We start from the raw sequence: 22,026 nt of genomic DNA on the forward strand, positions 1-22,026 counted from the left end.
AAGTTTATTCCTAGGTATCTTAATTTTTTTGGTGCGATGGTAAATGGAATTGCTTTTTTAGTCTCTGTTTCTATAAGTTCACTCTTGGTGTATAGAAATGCCATAGATTGCTTGTCGTTAATTTTGTATCCTGCTACATTGCCAAATTCATTTATTAGGCCAATTAGTTTTTTAATGGAGTCTTTTGGGTTTTTTTATGTACAATATCATGTCATCTGAAAATAAGGACAACTTTACTTCTTCTTTTCCAATTTGGATGCCTTTTATTTCCTCTTCTTGGCTAATTGCGATGGCTAGTACTTCCAGTACTATGTCAAAGAGGAGTGGCGATAGTGGGCATCCCTGTCTTGTTACTGTTCTTAGAGGGAATGGTTTTAGTTTTTGCCCATTGAGTATGATTGGCTGTGGGTTTATAATATATAGTTTTTATTATGTTGAGGTATGATCCTTGTACCCCAACCTTGTTGAGAGTTTTTATCAGGAAAGGGTGTTGGATTTTATCAAATGCTTTTTTCTGCATCAATTGATATGACTATATGATTTTTATCTTTCAATTTGTTTATGTGTTATATCATGTTTATTGATTTGCAGATATTGTACCATCCTTGCATTCCCGGAATAAATCCTACTTGGTCATGGCTTATGATCTTTCTTATATGCTGCTGGAGCCGATTTGCTAAAATTTTGTTGAGGATTTTGGCATCTATGTTCATGAGGGATATTGGCCTATAATTCTCTTTCATTGAGTTGTCTTTATCTGGTTTTGGTATTAGAGTGATGCTAGCATCATAAAAGGAGTTTGGAAGTGTTCCTTCCTCTTGAATTTCTTGGAATAGTCTGAGGAGGATAGGTTTTAGTTCTTCCTTGAATGTTTGGTAAAACTCTCCTGTGAAGCCATCTGGCCCTGGGCTTTTGTTTGCTGGAAGCTTTTTGATGACTGTTTCAATTTCTTCCCAAGTCACTGGTCTATTGAGATTTTTATGTTCTTCCTGATTGAGTTTTGGAAGCTTGTATTTTTCTAGGAATATGTCCATTTCCTCCAGGTTGTTCAGTTTGTTGGAATAGAGTTGTTTGTAGTATTTCGTAACAACCCTTTGTATTTCGGTGGGGTCTGTTGTTATTTCACCTCTTTCATTTCTGATTTTGTTTATTTGAATCCTCTCTCTTTGTTTCTTGGTTAGCCTGGCTAGAGGTTCATCTATCTTGTTTATCCTTTCAAAGAACCAGCTCTTGGTTTTGTTGATCTTATATATTGTTTCTTTGGTCTCTATGTCATTTATCTCTGCTCTGATTTTTATTATTTCCTTCCTTCTGCTTACACTGGGCTTTTCTTGTTGCTCTTTTTCTAAATCTTTGAGTTGTAGAGTTAGATAATTTGTTACCATTTTTTCTTGTTTTTTGCAATAGGCTTGTAGGGATGTGAACTTCCCTCTCAAAACTGCTTTTGCTGTGTCCCATAGATTTTCGATTGTTGTGTTTTCAGTGTCATTTGTTTCCAGGATGTTTTTAATTTCTTCCTTGATTTCTCTGGTAACCCAGTTCTTGTTTAATAGCATGCTGTTTAGTCTCCATGTGTTTGATTTCTTTGGATTATTTTTATTGTATTTAATTTCCAGTTTTATGCCACTATGATCTGAGAAGATGCTTGGTATGGTTTCTATCTTCTTGAATTTGAAAAGACTTTGCCTATGTCCCAACATGTGGTTTATCTTTGAAAATGTCCCATGTGCACTTGAGAAGAATGTATATTCTGTGGCTTTGGGGTGGAATGTTCTGAAGATGTCGATTAATTCCATCTGGTCTAGTGAGTCATTTAGAATTGATATTTCTTTGCTGATTTTTTGTTTAGATGATTTGTCCAAAGGTGACAGTTGGGGTATTAAAATTTCCTATTATGATTGTATTGCTATTAATCTCTCCCTTAATGTCCTCCAGCAGTTTTTTTTTTTTTTTGTGTGTGTGTGTATGTATTTGGGTGCTCCTGTATTGGGTGCATATATATTTACCAGGGTTATTTCTTCTTGTTGGATTGCTCCCTTTAATATTATGAAGTGGCTTCATTATCTCTTGTTATGTCCTTCACTCTGAGATCTAATTTGTCAGATATAAGTATTGCTACCTCAGCTTTTTTTTTTTTTTCATTTCCATTCTCCTGGAAAACCTTTTTCCATCCCTTCACCCTCACTCTATGTGCATCTTTTTTTCTGAAGTGGGTTTCTTGTAGACAACAGATATATGGGTCTTGTTTTCTTATCCAATCTGTTACCCTATGTCTTTTGATTGGAGCATTTAATCCATTTACATTTAAAGTTATTATTGATAGGTACTTATTTGACACCATTTTTATTCTATACCCCTGTGTTCCTTCTTCACTTTCTATTTCTTTATTTTTACAGTAGACCCTTTAGCATTTCTTGCATTGCTGGTTTGGTGGTGAGAAATTCCCTTAGTCTGTTTTTGTCTGTGAAGCTCCTGATTTCACCTTCAATTTTGATTGATATCCTTGCTGGGTACAGTATTCTTGGATTCAAACACTTCCTTTGCATGACTTTGTATATTTCATCCCATTCCCTTCTGGCCTGATGAGTTTCTGTGGAGAAATCAGTTGCTAGTCTGATGGGGGTTCCCTTATATGTAACTTTCTGTCTCTCCCTGGCTGCTTTTAAGATTCTTATTTTGTCATTGGTGTTTGCCAATTTAATTATAATGTGCCGTAGCATCGGTCTTCTGGGGTTCATTTTGCTTGGGACTCTGTGAGCATCTTGGATTTGTGTGGGTTTTTTCTTCTCTATCTCTGGACAGTTTTCTGTCATTATTTTTTGAAATACGTTTTCCATGTCTTCCTCAGTTTACTTTCATTCTGGAACCACTATTACTCTAATATTGTTTTGTTTTGTATTGTCCCAAAGTTCCCTTAGGCTCTCCTCCTTTGTTTTAATTTTTTTTCCAGAAGCTGGTCTAGTTGGGTATTTTTTTCCATCTTGTCCTCTAGCTCACTGATGCAATCCTGTCCTTCTTCTAGTCTACTCTTGATGCTTTCTATTGAGTTCTTTACAGTAGCGATGTCATTCTTCATTTCTTCTTGGTTCTTACTCATATTGTCAAATTTGTCTTCCATTCTTTTTAGCCATCTTATGATCATTACTCTGAATTCTTGCTCTGGTAGGTTGCTTGCCTCTAACACATTTACTTCCTTTTCTGGTGATGCCTGCTTTTCCTTCATATGTGGGCTGTTTCTTTGTCTCCCCATGATTTCTCTTTTTAGGATGTCTGGTTATGTAGTTCTCTCTCTCCTTTTCACTGTGTGGTTGGGCACTTCTTTTTGTCCAAGTGTTCACGCCGCCGGGATCAGCGTTCTGGGGGTCACAGCTGCTTGGTGGTCGCTGTGGCTGTGGATATTGAGGTCTCTGACACAATACAATTTTCCCTCCCAGATTGCGAGATTTCCCCGTCCAAGCCTGTAGTAGCTCCGGGAAGGGGCCTAGCCCCGCCATGGGTGCTTCCATGTCAGGGGCACCCTGATCAGTGGCCCCCAGTTTCTTCTGGTGTTTGGCTGTCTTTTGGCTTGCTAAAAAACACTCACAGCACGACCCTCAGCTGCTCTCTCTTTCTGCTTCTGGACAAGGCTCAGAATCCGCCTATCTATTCTTCTGCCATTTTGTCTTCTCTATTTTTATTGATTTCAGAGAGGAAGGAAGAGGGAGAGAGATAGAAACATCAATGATGGGAGAGAATCATTGATCAGCTGCCTCCTTCATGCCCCACACTGGGGATTTAGCCCGTAAGCTGGACATGTGCCCTGATGGGAATCAAACCCTGACCTCCTGGGCTTCCAGGGCCCTTTAGTCAGTTCCCTTTTCAAATGTAAATCAAACCTCTCTATTGACATTATAGGTCAATGTTCCACCATGAGCTACACCAATTGGGCTAATGTTATTTCTTCATGAGCAATGTATTCTCAGTATAAGATATATCAGATTTATTTAAGAATGTCTTGATGAAACAGTAAAGATTATTAATTTATTTAAAATCAACCCTTTGGCCTTAGCTGGTTTGGCTCAGTGGATAGAGCATTGGCCTTTGGACTGAAGGGTCCTGAATTCAATTCCAGTCAAGGGCACATGCCCAGGTTGCAGGCTCGATCCCCAGTAGGCAGCCAATCAATGGTTCTCTCTCATCACTGATGTTTCTATCTCTCTTTCCCTCTCTCTTCCTCTCTACAATCAATAAAAATATGTTTAAAATAATAAATAAATAAAATCACCCTTTGAATACAGGTCTTTTTAATAGTCTGTGTGATAAAATAGGAAGGATTGATAAAACACTTCTACTGCATACCGAATTAAGACTTTTTGTCATCAGGATAAGTACTTGGGCAATTGAATTGCAAGCTAAACTGGCCAAATGGAACTTTGTTTTTAATTGAAAAAACAAATAACAGACAAACTATTGTTATTCAGACTTGGGTATTTGGTTAGCATTTTGTTGAACATAAATAAAGTGATCCTATTATCTCAAGGAAAATGACTGATAGTATTGGTTATCAATGATAAAATTTAAAATTTCAAGTAAGAAAATAGAATTTTTAAAACCTGCATCTGCCACTGTGAGCTTGAGAGTTTCACAAAATCCTAAAGACATTTCTGATAATATTAGTAGTGACATTATTAGTGAATGTTGTTTTTTATATTCCATAATCATGATATGAGTCAACAATTGGAAGATCTATATAATTGGTTGTGCTGATATTTTCCAAAATGACTAATGCATGATATTACAAAATCATACATGGATAATAGATCCATTCGAAGTGCAATACAGACCAATGGATTTCAATGTCACAGAATACAAAAGGTTCATTGATATGGTTTCAAATTCAACATTGCAAATAAACATTAAGAAACTACCACTTCTGGAGCTTAGGTGTGGTACTGAGGAAGAATATCTACAATGTATTAGTTTTCTATTGCTGCCATAAAAAATTATCACAAACTTAACAACTTTTACACAACACTCCTTTATTATTATGTAGGTCAGAAGTCCAGGTGAGTTAACCTGAGTTCTCTGCTGAGGGCCTTAAAAGGCTAAAGGCACATTTTTGACTGGACTGGGCTTTTATCTGGAGACCCTGGGGAGAAAGTCTGCTTCTAAGCTGATTCAGAATGTTAAAAGAAATCGAGACCTTTGACTTGTATGTCTGAAGTCCCCATTGCCTTGATGGTTGCCATCCAAAGGTCACTCTGCCTTAGAGGCTGCCTGCCTACATTCTTTTTCATGCAGTCCCTCCCATTTTTGAATCCTCAATGGCAAGTCAAGTACTTCTCACACTTTGAATCTCTATGACTTCCTTGTCTGCCACTTAACAAAGCATTCTGCTTTGAAAGGACTCACATAATTAGATTAGGCCCACCTATATAATATCATGGGAATGATAAACATCATAAACACAACTCTCAAAGGAGGAAGAATTTATATACAGGTCATGGTCCTTTGTGAGTCATTCTTAGAATTCTACCTTAAAAAAAGCTATTAAAGCCCTAGGTGGTTTGTCTCAGTGTATAGAGCATTAGCCTGTGGACTGAAGGGTCCTGGGTTCGATTACAATAAAGGACACATGCCTGGGTTTCAGGCTCAATCCCCAGTAGAGGGTGTATAGGAGGCAGCCAATCAATGATTCTCTCTCATCATTGATGTTTCTATCTGTCTCCCTCTCCCTTCCTCTCTCTAAAATCAATAAATATATATTTAAAAGAAAAAAAAAAGGGTACATGCCTGGGTTGTGGGCTCAATCCTCAGTAGAGGGTGTGCAGGAGGCAACCAATCAATGATTCTCTGTCATCAATGATGTTTGTATCTCTGTCTCCCTGTCCCTTCCTCTCTGAATCTATAATATAGATAGATATAGATATAGATATAGATATAGATATAGATATAGATATAGATATAGATATAGATATAGATAGATACAATATATATCTCGCTATTAAATAACTCCCTTCTTTAACCACACTTCTAAGTGAGGCTGAATTACTTTCATATACTTTAATTAAAATAATGTAATATTGCAACAGATTGAATGCAAGAGCAGATATGAGAATCCAGCTGCCTTTTATTCAGCCAGATGTTAGAGAGATTTATAAAAATGTAATATAATGCCACTTTTCTCGCTAATTTTTTTTGTTTTGGAAATCATTATTTTTTTCATAAATACATTATTTATTTTTACATACAATGTTTTTTTCATTGTGATTTTAAATTTAAAAATTGTTTTAAAATGTATCCACTTTTATTTCAAATATATTATATATCAATCAATATAACCCATAAAAATTAAAGATCGGGATTATTCTATTAATTTTTAATGAGTACCTTTTATTTACTTAAGTATACATACATGTCATTTTAATATTCTGTGTGATAAAATGTGGAAGGACACATGAAATTCATTCTTTTGGGTGTATGGTTCCATGAATTTGGACAAATACAGCTATACAACTGTTACAGTTTCAACAACCAGAATAATTCCCTGTGCCACACCACTGTACTCAACCTCTTCCCCCAACCCCAAACCCTGGTTACTATTATATTGTTTTCCATCACTATAGTTTTGACATTTCAAGGATATCACATAAATGGAATCATACAGTAATCAGACTTTTTTTTATAATTAGCCTTTTGAATCTGGGTCCACTCAGCATAATACATTTGAGCTTCATCCATGTAATAGTTGTCTATGTGGTACATTCCTTTTTATTGCTTCATAGTATTCCATTATACAGATGTGCCACAGTTTGTCCATCCACTAGCTGAAGGACAATGGACTGTTTTTTTGTGTGTGTTTTTTTCTCAGTAGATTATCCTTTTTATTCATTGAATACAAAATGAGCAAAGAAAAAGAAATAAGCCCAAATGTTCTGCCACAGAAAGATTTTGCTACCCGTAGGAATTTTCACTGTTCTCTAGAATCTCAAATATATATATAACTTTTGTTAATCCTCAGCTGATGATATTTTCCCATTTATTTTTATTTTTTAATATGTTTTTATTACTTTCTGTGAGGAAGAGAGAGAGAGAGAGAGATAGAGGCATCAAGGATGAAAGAGAATCATTGGTCAGCCTCCTCCTGTACACCTCCTACTGGGGATTGAGCCCAAAACTCAGGCATGTGCCCTGGCCGGGAATTGAACCAAGACCTCCTGGTTCATAGGTCAATGGTCAACCACTGAGCAACACCAGCCGGGCTTTTCATTGATTTTTAGAGAGAATGGAAGGCAGAGGGAGAGACACAGAGAGAAACATCAATGTGAGAAAGACATATCGATTAGTTGCCTCTACATGTCAGTCTGCAACTGAGGTACATATGCTTGACTAGAATTGAACCCCAGACCTTTCAGTCCACAGAATGATTACTCTATCCACTGAGTAAAACCAGCTAGGCTAGAATCTCAATCTTTCTACATCTGAACTTCTAAAATAATTTTATCACCAGTTGGAAGGCCAAGACTTAAAAAAAAAATCTACAGATAAGAAATGCTACCATATTCTTGAGAAACCCTACTGTGAGCAAGTCACTTTGCCACCCATAAATATACTGCCTAGGGTGCCTTGTTTCTTCGTTAATTAAACAAAATGTGGACAGGACTGTGCAATGTATGTGCTGGCCTAAGTGCACCTATTTGCACACATGATTATCAACTAAGTCAATCTTCTCAAAGGGAGTGACATAATACCAAGGGTCTGAATCCTGACAAGGTCACTTCTTACTCGACAAACTTGGGCAAGTTACTTAACTTTTCTCTGTTTCCTCACATCTGAATATTTTTTAAAGTGTAAAGAGGACCTAAGACTACAAATTTTGAGAGATGATGGTAATGGAGGTATCATTTTTATATGGGAAATAATTACATGGATGAAAGGGTTATATTTTGGAAGTAGAATTGAAAGGATTTACACATCAGATGAGATAGGGTGTGGAGGGTAAGAGAAAGAGAAAACAATGAAGTTAACTTTAAGTCAGAGGTTTCTGACTTTAAAGCTGGTTTTGGCAAATGGAAGGTTGGTTTTTGTTCCAAGGGAACCAAGGACATCATTTTGGACATGTTGATTTTGAGATGTTTTTGAGCTATCCAAATCAAGATGTCGGTATTATAGGGGCCTGAATTTCAGAGAAGTCTGGGCTGAAAATTTATGATTTTTGAAGTCATTAGAGTGTAAAGGATAATTGAAACTATGAGAGATACATGAAACCTCCAAGAGTGGGAATTCAGAGTAATAAAGGAAGAAGACCTAGGTCTGACTCCTGAGAACCACCTGTATTTAAGGATTTGGCAGAGGAGGAGTCAATGAAGTATTAGCTGGAGAGACAGGAAAAACATGAGAAAAGAATTATATAACAGGAACCAAGAGAAGAAAACATTTTAAGAAGGGCAAAGTTATCAAGGATATTGAATGCTACAATAGAGGTCAATGAAGTTAAGAACTGAAAAGTGGCCATTGGATTTGGTGACATGGAGTCATTTTTTAACTTTGACAAAAACTTCTTGGTCTTTGTGCAATAGTGGGGATGGAATGTCACTAATCCTCTCTCTGCCTTAGAGTTTAACTCCTTTCCTCTTAGCCCTCTCTCTCCTGCCCCTTTGACCCTAGAATCTCTTATTTTCCTTCTATACTCTTGTTTTCAGAGCACCAGTTACTCCTTCTCTCTTAATATCTTGCTTTATAGTCTTCTCTTTGATTTTCTTCTTTAAAGACCCCTCTCCCAACTCTTTTACTCTATTCCTTAACCCATCTCTATCCAGACCCTCATTTTTCTTCTTTATCCTTAACAAGATACTGCTTTTCTTCTCTTCTTTCAGAACCCTCTCCATTCGCTCTAGGCTCTCTGAATCTCAGCAAGGATCCCAAAATTACTAAGGAGCCAAGATTGAACACTGAGGAGTCACAGTCTTTGGCATGATTCCACCAGGATCTGGCAGTGCCAACCCACAGAAAACACAGTGTTAGAACCTAGTCCTTGAATGAATGCCAGTCTGGTTACCACATCCTGCCAACACAGTACATTCATCCGCCCTGGCAGCTGCTCTTAAGATTTTTCCTATTCTTATTCTCTTTTTATTTATTTATTGTTATTGTTATTATTATTATTATTATCATCATCATCATCATCATCATCATCATTTTTTGCCTTTTCCTATTCTCAATTGTACAGTCATAGTAAGGCACCCCTCTATTACATATTCTGTCTGGTACTTAACCAGCATTCCTTATTTGTCAAAATGCTTTCATGTTGTTCATTAGCCCAGCCTTGGGAAGTCAGCTGGCTGAAGCCTAGAGAAAGAAGATATGAAGACTTGTCTCTGGTCACACAATTTGATTAGAGGATTAACCTACTATCACTACCACTCCTTTGGTCTTCTTGTTTTCATGCCCCCAAAATCCCTGACCTGAGCTCAGGCATGGCTTCCCTTTGAACCTGCCCCAGCCTGCCAAGGGGTAGCACCCTACTGCCATTTGCACTTGCAATATAGTTATGGGCCCCTTTGAGAAAGACAATGATTTCTGATTTGCTTCACTAAATTCTCACTAGGCAACAAATCTGACTGATTGCTTTGACATTACTTAAAAAAACAAAAAACAGCTGAGACCGGTTTGGCTCAATGGATAGAGCGTCAGCTTGGGGATTGAAGGGACCCGGGTTCGATTCCGGTCAAGGGCATGTACCTTGGTTGCGGGCATATCCACAGTAGGGGGTGTGCAAGAGGCAGCTGATCAATGACTCTCTCTCATCGATGTTTCTAGCTTTCTATCTCTCTCCCTTCCTCTCTGTACAAAATCAATAAAATATATTAAAAAAAAACAACAAGAACAACAAAACGGAGTAGAGAATAATGATGAAGAGCCAAGCTCCAGAATTGGCCAGGTTTGGTGTCAGGCCTGACTCTGCAGTGGTTCAGTGAGACAATATACAGAAAACCTCAGCACAGTGCTTGACACCCAGAAAATGTCAAATAAATAGTGGCCACTAATCTTACTTTATTTGCATAGGAATCCTTAGGAGGGAGTCACTGTGATACACTGGAAAGTTTACTGAACCAGACACAGAGATCTGGATTGTAGGTCCAGCTATTCCTGCTCAAATAAAGTTGCTGGGTAACTCATTCATTTTATCTCATGAGACATAGACTTTCTCATCTGGAAATAGTAATAGCTGCCTTATTTTTGTATTATGTTGTTTTAGCTTTTAAAGTATGCATCCTCTTTGCCCTAGCTAGTCTATTCTTAGGAATTTGTGAGTATTATGTGCAAAGATTCCCAGCTATGAAAGTGAAAATTGAAATAACAAAAATGTCTAATAGTTGATGATTAAATAAATTATCTATACTAATATCAGGATAATATGCTAATTAGATGAGGTCAACCAGCCATCTTTTGGATGTTTGACTTCCTTCCAGACAAAGCCATGGGAGCCAAGGCAGAGGCAGTTAGGGGTGATCAGGCTGGCAGAAGAGGGCAGTTGGGAGCAATCAGGCTGTCAGGGGAGGGCCATTGAGGGAGACCTGGCCAGCAGGGGAGGGCAGTTGGGGGTGACCAGGCTGGCAGGGGAGAGCTGTTGGGGGCATTAGGCAGGCAGGCCGAAGAGCAGTTAGGAGTTAGCAGTCCCAGATTGTGAGAGGGATGGCTGACTGTGGGATTGGGCCTAAACCAGCAGTCAGACATTCCCTGAGGGGTCCCGGATTGGAGAGGGTGCAGGCCTGGCTGAGGGACACCCCCCACAAACGAATTTAGTGCACAAGTCTCTAGTCCTATATAATAAAAGCCTAATATGCAAATTGACAATTATTCCAACACACAAGATGGCAGCCCCCATGTGGTCAGAGATGGCTGACCCCTTGTGGACATAAGATGGCCATCATAAGATGGCCAGCAGAGGAGGGCAGTTGTAGGAGATCAGGCCAGCAGGGTAGGGCAGTTGGGGGGGGGGGGGGACCAGGCCTGCAGGGGAGGACAGTTGGGGGGACAAGGCTGGCAGAGAAGGAAAGTTGGGAGGGATAAGGCCTGCAGGAGAGGGAAGTTGGGTGTGACCAGACCAGCAGGGGGAGCAGTTAGGGGTGACCAGGCCAGCAGAAGAGGACAGTTGGGGGCAATTAGGCCAGCAGGAGAGGGCAGTTAGGGGTGACCAGGCTGGCAAGGGAGGGCAGCTAGGGGTGACTGGGCCAGCAGGGAGGGCAGTTGGGGTGATCAGGACAGCAGGGGAGGACAGTTAGGGGTGACCAGGACAGTTAGGGGCGACCCCTGCTGGCCCAATTAGGGGTGACCCCTGCTGACCCACTTAGGGGACAGTTAGGGGTGACCAGGCCGGCAGGAGAGGGCAGTTAGGGGAGAGCAGGCCAGCAGGGGAGGGCAGTTAGGGGCAATAGGGCCAGCAAGGGAGCAATTAGGCATCAATCAGGCTGGCAGGGGAGTGTTAGGGGATGATCGGGCTAGCAGGCAGAAGTGGGTAGGGGCAATCAGGCAGGCAGGCAGGCAAGCAGCTGGGAGCCAGCAGTCCTGGATTGTGAGAGGGATGTCCAACTGCCCATTTAGGCCCAACCCCACTGGGATCGGGCCTAAATGGGCAGTTAGACGTCCCCTTAAGGGTGTCCCAGATTGGAGAGGGTGCAGGCTGGGCTGAGGGCACCTCTCCTGTGCACAAATTTTGTTCACCAGACCTCTATTCTATATAATAAAAGTCTAAGTGCCTGTTTCAGCAGAAGGATAGGAACAACTGGTCGCTATGATGTGCAGTGACCACCAGGGGATAGACACTCAATGCAGGAGCTGCCCCCTAGTGGTCAGTGTGCTCTCACAGCGGGAGTGCCTCTCAGCCAGAAGCCTGGCTCAAGGCTGGCAAGCCTCTCCCACCTCCGCAGCAGCGCTAAAAAGCAGTGAGCCAAGCAGTAAGGAGTGAGCAGGCAAATGGGTGGTAAAGAGCAAGAGGTCCTGGACTGTGAGAAGGTGCAGGCAAGGCTAAGGGCCCCCCCTGCCCCAGTGCATGAATTTTGTGAACCAGGCTTCTAGTATCCTATTTAATAAAAGGCAAATATGCAAATAGACCAAACGGCAGAACAACTGAACAACCTAACAACCCATTGTTATGACGTGTGCTGACCAACAGGGGGCACTTGCGGAACATGGTGGGCCGTCAGCAGCAGGTGGCAGAGCTTGGAACAAGGCGGGCTTTGGCCATAGTGGTGAGATGGTGGAGCAGGTGAGAGGGGGCACCAGACCAAGGCAGGGCACCAGACACTGTCATTGAGGTGAGCCTCTGGTGGTTACTGAAAATTCTTTGCTCCCCTATGCCATCATCCCGCCTGGCACTTGCACCCTCTGCCAGTGCCAGTCCTGATTGTTTGGTGCCATCAGTGGGTGAGAGCAGTGGGTGCCAGCTCCGATTGCCCCTGAGAGCTTCATCACCTCCCCTTCTCCTAAGGGGCAATTGGAGCAGCAGCTGCCACTAGCACCTACTGCGCTGGCCCCAATCACTCCGCGCTGTTAGCGTGTGGGAGCGGCGGCAGTGGGAGTAGGGCTGCTGGCAGACAGGACAGGGAGCCACGGTGGGTGAGGCTGGGCAGGGGTGCAGAGGATGGGCTGAGACCCACCCCTGTGACCACTGTAGCCTTGTGACCCATAGTTACTTTCAAAGTGCACAAATTTGTGCAGTAGGCCCCTAGTATCTATATAATAGAATGCAATGCAGCCAAAAGAGAGTGATCCAGATCTATTTTTAAAAGTATATTTTTATTGATTTTAGAGAGAGAAAGAGAGGGAGAGAGAAACATCAATTATAGAGAAACATTGATCGCTGCCTCCTGCACACTCCGCACTAGGGATTGAGCCAGCAACCTGGGCATGTGCCTTGACCGGGAATTAAACCATGACCTCCTCCTGGTTCATGGGCCATTGCTCAAGCACTGAGCCACATCGGCCAGGCCAGATCTATTTTTTAATTGACAAAGAAATAGGATCATGTCAATGTCATATCATTAAATAATTTATAAATGATAGGCAACAAAATTACAGGGTATAACGTGATGCAATTTTGTAAAAAAAAATATTTTGACTCATGTCTTTTTCAGTACATCAAAATGTTAACAATGGTTAACATTATACCTATTACTGGTGACATTATAAAAACCTCCATTTTCTTCTTTATGCTTTATTTTCTGAATTCCTTGCAATAGCATCTAGTATCTGATCAGAAAAAACAAAACAAAACAAAACAAAACAAAACAGAAAAATGTTTTTTCCCATTTGGAGAAGAAACCCAATCTCTGCACTCTACTCCACAGACCTTGTGGGAGACTGAAATGTATAGAGTATGGTACTCTTGCCGAAACCGGATAGAGCGTTGGTCTACAGACTGAAAGGTCCCAGGTTCAATTCCGGTCAAGGGCATGTACATTGCTTGCGGGCACATCCCCGGTGAGGGGTGTGCAGAAAAAAAAAAGAGTATGTACTCTTGTGTGCAGTATAAAGGCGAGGCCCATGGTTATCATAGCCACTTCTGTCCTACCTTGTAAGGATCTGTTCTTTGAATACCTGCAGTATTCATGTTTGCCCTGTACAATGGGGTCGACCTTAAGGGTGGAGTAGGGTTGGAGGCTTGCTGGAAAACAAATCTGCATGGAAGAGTTTGTGGGACTATAGACAGCACAGGGTTGCTTGGGCACTAGCTCACTAGGCTGTGTCATGAGGCTTACTTCCTGCTGGGTTGTAAGGCCCCTAGCCAGGAACATCTAATGGGCATAAGAGAACACTCTCCTCTCCCTACTTCCAAAGCTGAAATGTTCTGAATTCCTCCTTGGGTCAAACTGCTCTCCCCAAAGCCTCTCCTGGGCTCACAGAGGTCACCACACAAAAGCTCAGCTGGAGTTTTTGACAGGAAAAACATAAAACTCACCAAACTTCTTTTTAAGTACCTCAATCTTCCACAGCCTCCAGGGGTTTAATTCTGATCTGAAATAAGTCTCTGACCCAATGCTAAGATTTGCAAATGGATTTTGCAAAGCTGCTGGCAACTATTAGAAATCCTTTATCACCTCAGTCTGGGGCCCCTTGTACCTTGCGCTCCTCCCTCAGGATCCCTTCAGGATCTTCTCCAGGGTCATACGTCTCCTCCAAGGATCTGCAAAAGAAGCACTTCGTAAGTGTCTCAATTCCAATTTATTTACTGCCGTTTAAGCTCACTTAGGTGGTCTCTTCCTTCCTAGTTGCTCTCAATTTGGCTCATAGTGCTGTCTGGCTAGGCCACCTTGGGTTTCTGAGGGAAGGACAAGGGAGAGAAAACTCCACAGTACATGGGTTAGTAGTATTTGTTTCCTCAAGGGTACCACAAAGTTACCTATCTTTGAACCTATAGGGCTAGAGGAAGCACTCTACAAATCGATAATAAGTTCTGAATGGAGCTTTTGAGAACAAAAGGACTGAGATAGAAGGATGGAAGGAAAGAAGCTACAGTTTACACCTCTATCTAACATGCAGATTGGTTAAGGAGGATTGGAAAGGGTACTCCCTCATAGCCAGGACCAGTGCCTTCCTCAGCATGAGAGTCAGCAGAAAGTAGAATTTGAGTGAAGTAATAAGGCCTCCCCTTCAAGTCCTTAAATAACTTACCCCCACTGCTCTGCAAGTCTGTAATTAGAAAATCCTTTTTTGAAGAAAATCTAGACATTTGGGACAGCACAGATGGACCTTGGGGTATTATGCCAAGTAAAGGAAGCTAGACAGAGACAAACACTGCATGATCTCACTTATATGTAAAATCTTTTTTAAAAAATCTGAGATCATAGATACAGAGAATGAATTGATGGTTGCCAGAGGCAGGGGTAGGTGAAATGGGTGGAGATGGGTCAAAAGGTACAAACTTTCAGTTAAATGATAAATAAATCCTGTGGATGTAATATAGCGATGATGATTATAGTTGAAAATACCGTATTGTATATTTGCCTAGGTAGTGGATCTTAAAAGTTCTCATCACAAGAAAAAAGAATAATATATAACTATGTGTTGGATAACTAAATTTAATGTGGTATTCATTTTGCAATATATACATATATTAAATAATTATGCTGTGCACTTAAAACTAATACAATGTTATAGTCAATTATATCTCAATAAAAACAAAAGAAATTCTTTCTTTGGATGGAGACATTATTTTCTTTAAGTATTCTCTTTGAAAACGCAGTTTCAAATAAAACATTAACAGCATTTTAGTTGTGGACATTGTAGGTGATATCTGTTCTCTAAATTCTGCCTTTCTGCATTTTCTAGCTTTCTAAAATGAGAGTGCCTTACTTTGATGATCAGGACAAAAATAAACTTATTTTTAAAACATTTAGAAAATCTCTCAATCCAGTTATAGTTTTTCCAGAAAGTAGGGCTTCAAAGGAATGGCTTTGCCACTTACTAGGGCAGCTGGGGGGGTGAGATACAGAGAGTTGAGCAAGTGTCTCAGATTCCTCTGAGATCAAGGAATGGAGAAACCCACTTGTCCTGTCCCACTCAATCTTTAGAGGGTACTCCCAAAGAAGGGATACTGTTCACAAAACTCTCAAGTAAGATATGCAGGGACTAGTGGAGCAAGTATCCAGGAAAGAAGTGGTTAATTCAGAAACTGCTGTCAGTCTTGATACCCCTAATCCTCTCCTGCACTTCCAATCCCTCCCTTAAGGAAGATTAAGGTAAGGATCCCAAATGAAGCCTTCTTGCCCAGCCCTTGGGCCATGGAATATGTTGGTCCCGTGCCCAGAAAACAAATTCATCTGGCAAGGTCTAGAGTTCTCTGTTACTCCAAAGTAGCCAGGGCTTGATTTCTAGGAGGATCCCCCATAGAGAGGAGTTTCTTTTAGAGCTTCCTGCTTCTAATAACAGCTGTTCAGTCTTCTATATTTGTCAAAGTGGCTTTCTGTCTTCATTACCTTACTTGAAACTCAAATTCTTGGACGTGAACAAACTAGGGCCTGAAGAAGTTAGGTGACTTCTTAAACAGGTTCCAGGAAGAACCAAGACGCATACATTTTGGTGTGACTTTGACACTACCATTTAGATGATCAATATTCTTAGAATACAATTAACCATTTGTTGATGACCTACTATATGCCATGACCACACTGAGAAGCAAGTGCCATTTGCATTTTACACACAAGGAAACTCAAGTGTAAAGAATTGAAGTGACTCTCCCAAGGTCACACAGCTAGAGGGTGCAGAGGCAAAGCCAAATCCTTGTCTGACTCCAAAGCATAGGCTCTTTTCCTGCTATACCATACCACCTATCTTGAAAACAAATACCCTCAGCTTTTTTCTTTTGATAAGAAAATGCTAAAGCCAGTCCATATTAATAAGAATTTCCAAGGTCTTTTGATTCTCAGGCCAGGACTCTTTCTCTAAACCCTCTACTGCTCATCACACAAACAAAACCAGAATTCAGTCTGTGTCACTGCTCAATCAGTTGCTATTTTGTCCACCACTGACTTCCTGACCATGGCTGAAAGCTGACCCACATTGGGATATTTTTCCCATTTGCATAGTCAGTTTCAACAACTTGTTCTTCCTCCTGCCCAGCTTTGCTAAGTCAGACTTTAGGGATTTCAAATCTCGGTGATTTTTTTTTTTTTTTTACTCTGCCTCTCCCTCCCCCATGCCAAACCACTTTTCTACTTACTCCTACTGAGTCAAGATTGGGTCTGAGGAGAGGATATCTTCTTGGGTACACTTTGGAATTCCATGGGAAACTCAAACTGGACTCTTCTGTCACCATTCCAGAAAGGCTAAAGCAGGTACTGGGAGACAGGAGGTCTTTTCCCAAAAAAATTCAAGGTAGCTTATCAAATATATTGTAGATGGGAAGTACAAAGGGAAAGTATTTATCCCAGTCTGAGTAGAAAGAGGGGTCCAAGGAAAGTTTCAAGGAAAGGATGATTCCTGAAGGATGGCTAGCAATTAAGCAGGCAAATGGTGGATGGTAAAATAACATGCTTAAGGGCTTGGAGACAGAGAGAAAGGCAAATTCAGAGAAGTGCATGTGTCCAGGTATGGCTGGAGTGTGTGTGTGTGTGTGTGTGTGTGTGTGTGTGTGTGTGTTTTGAAGCTGGGAAGAAAAGCAGGAGTCAGACAATTGAGGACTTGCCTGGCATCAGGCTACAGTTAGAACTTCATCCTGAAAACAAATAAGAGATCCTGAAATTTTTTTAAAGCATAGTAAAGAGGTGGGGTGGCACTCAAGATTTCATTTCCATTTTAGAAAGATCTGCCCAGCCAGTTTGGCACATTGGTTAGGGTGTCGGCCCTCACACCAAAGGGTTGAGGGTTCGATTCCCAGTCAAGGGCATGTACCTCCATTGCAGGTACAATCCATTTAGGGCACAAGCAAGAGAAAACCAATTGATGTGTCTCTCTCATGTAGATGTTTCTCTCTCTCTCCTCTCTGTTCTCTCTAATATTCAGTGGAAAAAATATCCTTGCTGCTTGGGTGTTAAAAATGCACCATTCTACAAAGATCTTTGACTGCTGGATGGATCATTGATTACAGGGGCAGGGCAGAAGTGGAATTAAAGAGACCAATTTGAGGTGCCTATGAGATTTCCAAATGGACAAGTTTAGGCAATGGATATGGGGAAAAATGGATTTGTTTGCATATATTTTGACAGTATAGCTAATAGGACTTCATAAATGACTATATATTAAAAAGAGGTGAGGAATCAAGGATGACTGGCTTGGGTTATTGAATTAGTTATGGTCCCATTGAAATAGAGAACACTATGTAAATGTTTGGGGTAGGGAGAGAAGACGGCAGATGACTTCAGTTTTGCAAATGTTGAATTTGAGGAAACATGAAAACATTCAGATGGGGTCATTCCAAATGCAGATAAATATACAAATCTTGAGTTCAAGAGAGAGATCTGTGCTAGAGGTCTAGCCTTAGAAGTCATTAGCATAAAGACAGAGTGGATGAGACCATCTATCGAGAATATGGAGAGGAGGATGGGTGGAGGTGGGAGAAAGCATAGAGAGATAAATGGTGATGGAAAAAATAAAAACAAAAAAGTAAGTTCTGAAAATCAATTAACAATTCCCTTTTCAAAATGCCCAATAAAAACATAAACTATTATGAATGGGGAAAACACAAAATAAAAAGTCTAGATTAAACCCTCAGTGGAATAATCAGATCTACAGAGGGAGCAGAAGAACTTTAAAAGAGACATAGGAGAATCATTCTGAGGGACAGGAAAAACTAGAACTGCTGTTATAGGAAACAAGAGAGAAGACAATTTTATGAAGGAGAGGGAGAAGGTGAAATGACAGGGATATGATAATTGGATTTTGGGATAAGGAAATAATTGGTAATCTTAGTGAGAATATTTTCAGTAGAGGGTTAATGTCAGAAGCAAGACTTCAGAGGGTTGAGCAGTGAGTGGGAAAGGGAAGAAGTAGAGACATCAATATTAAATGGCTTGTTTAAGAATTTTGGATGAAGCCAAAACCGGTTTGGCTCAGTGGATAGAGTGTTGGCCTGTGGACTGAAAGGTCCCGGGTTCGATTCCAGTCAGGGGCATTTACCTTGGTTGCGGGCACATCCCCAGTAGGGGGTGTGCAAGAGGCAGTTGATCTATGATTCTCTCTCATCAATGTTTCTAACTCTCTAACCATCTCTCTTCCTCTCTGTAAAAAGAATTTTTATATATATATATATATATATATATATATATATATATATATATATATATATATATATATAAAGAAAACCAATGCCTGGAAATGACTTGCATAGAATCACAGCTGGAAAGTGACAGAGCTGAGATCCAAGTTAGATTTCCCTTCCTACCTCTTATCAAACGTTTATTGCCTCCTGCTCTGCACTGCTTTGCATCAACATTGGCATTGTCATATCCATCATGGAGGAATGAATACTATTGACTATCAACCAATGCAGCAGAGACACAAAAAAGTTTAATATATGATTTCCTCCTTCAAATTGTTTAGAGATTGGTTGAAGAGATAAGATATTCAACAAATGCATATATATATATATATATATATATATATATATATATATATATATATATATAATGATGCACTTTGTTTTTCTCTATCTGTCTCCTTTTTTTTGGCTGTATTTCTCTCTTTGACTCTTTGTTGCCACTCTGGGTGTTCAAATGCGCTGTGTAAGGCACTTGAGATATAGAAATGAATAATATACAGCCCTTGGCTTTAAATAGTTTACAGACTGGGGGTGGGGGGGGAAGATAAGGATTTCTATAGTTTCCTCATCTGTATAATAGGGACTTGGGTACCACAAAGCATTATTGTGGTATTAAGTGAGTTAACAAGAAAAACCAAGATGGCGGCATAGGTAAACACCTGAACTTGCTGCCTTGCACAACCACTTCAAAACTACAACTAAAAGACAAAACAGGTATCATCTAGAACCATGGGAAGGTTGGCTGAGTGGAATTTATACAACTAGAAGGAAAGAGAAAAGCACACTGGGACTCTGAGGAGGTACAGAGGTGCAGAACTGAAATGCAGAGGTACAAAGGAAAGTGCTCGGAAAGGGCTGGAAACTGAGTATGCTGTTGTCTTTTTCAATCTGGAGGGAGATACAAGCTCCCAACTGCTCTGAACTCGTTTCAGGCGAGAATCTGGGGACCCTGATTCATATGGGGAGAAACTGGACTGTCTGGCATTGGGTGGAACTCAAGAGCAGCTTTCTCTCAGAGGTGCTAGTGATCATTGTTTCTGCATGGTGCCCTGGGACACAGAGACATGGGACCTCTTCAAGGCAGGGAATGACAGTCAGCCATTGCTGCTTGCTCCACTCTGGTGCTTCCCTGAGACTAAGTCCCACCCAATTTACAACCCCACCCAAGCTGTGTGCAGAGGCTTTTGCATATGAATGGCCTGGCCCTTTGCAATCTGAAACCTAACAAACTGCAGCTGTGTCAAAGAGCCCCAGAGCCTCCAAAGAAGACACAAGAGTAGACAGAAACTTGCATTGCTTCACAGCTGGGCCTCATCTGGGCACCTCCAAACCCCAAACAAAGAGAAGGAATCTGCATATCTCTCTGTAGCTCCTGCTGGATGGCCTCTCTCCTTGGAGATACAAGATCTAGTGTACCTAGTGGTCAGAGAGAGACCATTCAGACTATAATTCTTCATATCCATAAAAGACACACTCAGGGGTCAGACTCAGTGAGCGCCAAAACCCCACTGAAGCAAGTCTTGCCCCATAAGGTTGTCTCCGGCACAGAAGTTTCTCCCATCATTGACACAATTGATCCTCACAGCCAATTGGCCTGGAGGACAATTCCTCCAAATGATACCAACAACAATCAAGGCTTAACTATAACAAGACTGTGCACACAGCCCACAAAGAGATGCACCAAGAATGCCCACCTCAGGCAACTAGGGAGGCTGAGCCACTGGGCCCTATAGGACACCTACCACACAAAGCCACTCTTATCAACACAGGGAAGCAGCCAAAATGCAGAGACAAAGGAACAGATCACAAATGAAAGAAATGGAGGAAAGCAAACTACTGGATATAGAGTTCTAAATCATGGTTATAAGGTTACTCAAGAATCTTCTAGAAACCTCCAAAAAATTTAGAGAAACCCTCAAGGATATGAAGAAGGACCAATGAGAAATTAAGCATACACTGTCTAAAATAAAGAATAATATACAGAGATCCAACAGTAGACTAAAGGATCCCAAGAATCAAGCCAAAGATTTGAAATATGAAGAAGCAAAAAACACCCAACTGGAAAAGCAAAAGGAAAGGAGAATCCAAAAATATGAAGATAGTGTAAGAAATATTTAAAGTGATGAATAGCAAGAATAACTAAGATTACTCTATCCAGCAAAGCTATCATTTAGAATTGAAGGTTAGGTAAAGAGCTTCACAGATAAGAAAAAGCTAAAAGAATTAATCACTGCCAAACCAGTATTACATGACATGCTGAAAGGTATTCTTTAAGAAGAAGAGGAATGCTGAAACCGGTTTGGTTCAGTGGATAGAGCGTCAGCCGGCGGACTGAAAAGTCCCAAGTTCGATTCTGGTCAAGAGCATGTACCTTGGTTGCAGGCATATTCCCAGTAGTGGGTTTGCAAGAGGCAGCTGATCTATGATTCTCTCTCATCAATGTTTCTAACTCTCTATCCCTCTCTATTCCTCTCTGTAAAAAAAAAATCAATAAAATATATTTTTTTTTTAAAAAGAAGAGGAGGAAGAAGAAAAAGGTAAAGATGAAAAATTATGAATAACAAAGTGACAAAAATATATATCTATCAACAAGTGAATGTAAAAATCAAGTGAATAAGAACTCTGATGTACATAATAAACTGGTGAATAAATAAGATCAGGGGCATAGAAAGGGAGTGGACTGACAATTCTCTGGGGAGGAAAAGGGTGTGGAGGGTCGGGAAGAGACTGGACAAAAATTGTACACCTATGGATGAGGACAGTGGGGGAGGGGTAAGAGCAGAGGTGGGGTGGGAATTGGGTAGAGGGGAGATATGGAGGGAAAAAGGGGGAACAACTGTAATAATCTGAACAATAAAGATTTATTTGGGAAAAAAAAGAAAAAAGTGAGTTAACATTTGTGAAGGGCTTATAATGGTCAGGAAACACTATATAAGTATAGCTATTCTTTTTATTATTACTATGTGGAGGTAAGTAAACACAAGATATTGTAAGAACATAGAGGAAGGCCACTTGATCCTGGCTAAAGTAAGAGATATCTGAGTTGAGTCCTAAAGCTTGAGAAGAATGCAAGGCATTCTGTATAGAAGGAACAGCAGTGCTCAGGTTTGTAAGCAAAAGATAACATGATCTGATTAAGGAACTGAAAGTATTTTAGTTTAGTTAAAGCATAGAGCATAAGGAGGAAAATGACAAGAGATGAAGCTTGAGAACTCATAGAATACAAATAAGTTTGGACTTTATTCTTTAGCTGATGGGAGCCACTGGAACGTTTTATGCAGAGTAGTGAC

At 40.6% G+C, this 22,026-nt stretch overlaps 1 protein-coding gene across 1 annotated transcript in view; it reads right to left on the bottom strand.

Moving 5' to 3' along the window:
* Positions 1–13,500: 13,500 nt before the first annotated feature.
* The window catches only part of MORC4 (MORC family CW-type zinc finger 4), a 117,385-nt gene continuing 108,859 nt past the window's right edge, over positions 13,501–22,026 (bottom strand). Inside the window, exon 17 of the mRNA XM_036460739.2 lies at positions 13,501–14,164. Coding sequence (XP_036316632.1) covers positions 14,080–14,164 — 85 coding nt within the window. The 3' untranslated portion in view covers positions 13,501–14,079. The remainder of the gene's footprint in view (positions 14,165–22,026) is intronic.

This window comes from Pipistrellus kuhlii, unplaced genomic scaffold (assembly GCF_014108245.1).
Source record: "Pipistrellus kuhlii isolate mPipKuh1 unplaced genomic scaffold, mPipKuh1.p scaffold_m20_p_33, whole genome shotgun sequence".
NCBI classification, from domain to species: Eukaryota; Metazoa; Chordata; class Mammalia; order Chiroptera; family Vespertilionidae; genus Pipistrellus; species Pipistrellus kuhlii.